Source organism: Seriola lalandi, unplaced genomic scaffold (assembly GCF_002814215.2).
Source record: "Seriola lalandi dorsalis isolate HSWRI2012SDOR001 ecotype SW California unplaced genomic scaffold, Sedor1 jcf7180002054985, whole genome shotgun sequence".
NCBI classification, from domain to species: Eukaryota; Metazoa; Chordata; class Actinopteri; order Carangiformes; family Carangidae; genus Seriola; species Seriola lalandi.
This window is the reverse complement of record NW_019525534.1, coordinates 52,353-53,457: the sequence shown is the minus strand read 5'-3', so window position 1 is coordinate 53,457 and position 1,105 is coordinate 52,353. Positions and strand designations below refer to the sequence as shown.

Genomic DNA, 1,105 nt, shown 5'->3' with positions numbered 1-1,105 from the left:
CCCACCCCACCCCATTCACCTAGATGGATCATGATTTTGAATTTAAAGTGAATTTATATCAGAGTGATTCCTCACACGATCATATTAAATGATGTTGTTTGTGTTGTTTTTGCAGAGGAGGGAACGTTGGATGAAGGTCTGTCAGACGGAGCCATCGCCGGAATCGTCATCGCCGTCCTCGTCGCTCTTGCCGCCGCCATCGGGTTAATCATATACTGCCGACAGAAAGTACCGTAAGTACTCTGTGTTTTGATATACGTGGAGCTGGGCCTTCAGTCGCGGCCATGTAGATGGGTTGGAATGCAGAACATGCCTCCTAACTAAGGCAGTAGACTTTCAATCTGGTTTTTGGCTGAAACTATACTTTAAGCCGCAGCAGGGTACGCAGTGATCTTCCTGTTTTTTTATTTTTGGATTTTATTATTTAGTTTTTGGGGGAAGAAACTCCCACACCTTCCCTCTAGGGTAGTTTCCTGCCTCCGTGATAAAGACTGGCTCACAGTCGACGTTCCAGCTTATCCCAGAAGTGTTGGGTGGGGTTGAGGTCAAGTTCCTCCGCACATCACTAGGAAACCATTTCATTGGCTTTGTGCATGGGGAAACTGTCATGTGGAAACAGGAAAGAGCCACAACTGTCAGTAAGATTTCCTGTAAGTGGAACAACAAAAACTTCACCAAAATCAAGACCTGAAAGTGTCCATATACTTTTGGCCAAGGACAGAAACAAGATTTTGGGTGTGTTTGAATCTGTCGTAAACTTCCTGTTGTCAGTGAGGAATGCATGATTTACAATTTTCGGTCATTTCTTTGCTGCTGTTTAACCTCATTTCATGCTTCAATGTTAAAGGACTGATTCGGTGTGTGTGTGTCCGTGCGTGCGTGTGTGTCTGTAGCATATCTGTCGTTTTCTGTCTGTCTGTATCTGAGACATGTTAGCCACTTCATGACCTTCGAGGAAATTCTCCTCATTCCTCTCGCGCCTTGGCGTCTTGCAACATGTTAAACTAATGTACACACACAGTCTTGCACACACACACACACACACACACACACACACACACACACACTGTAGTGCTGCTACACCCTTCGGCACAACTGCAGCAGT

General features: G+C 45.3%; 1 protein-coding gene and 1 gene segment (V, D, J or C); one reads left to right on the top strand and one right to left on the bottom strand.

Annotated features, from left to right (window-relative positions):
- The window catches only part of LOC111647357 (cell adhesion molecule CEACAM5-like), an 11,878-nt gene extending 11,625 nt beyond the window's left edge, over window positions 1-253 (top strand). Inside the window, exon 8 of the mRNA XM_023396956.2 lies at window positions 116-253. Within this exon, the coding sequence (XP_023252724.1) occupies window positions 116-237 (122 nt within the window). The 3' untranslated portion in view covers window positions 238-253. The remainder of the gene's footprint in view (window positions 1-115) is intronic.
- Window positions 1-1,105, bottom strand: part of LOC147817224 (Ig kappa-b4 chain C region-like) — a 57,076-nt gene that overhangs the window by 36,347 nt on the left and 19,624 nt on the right.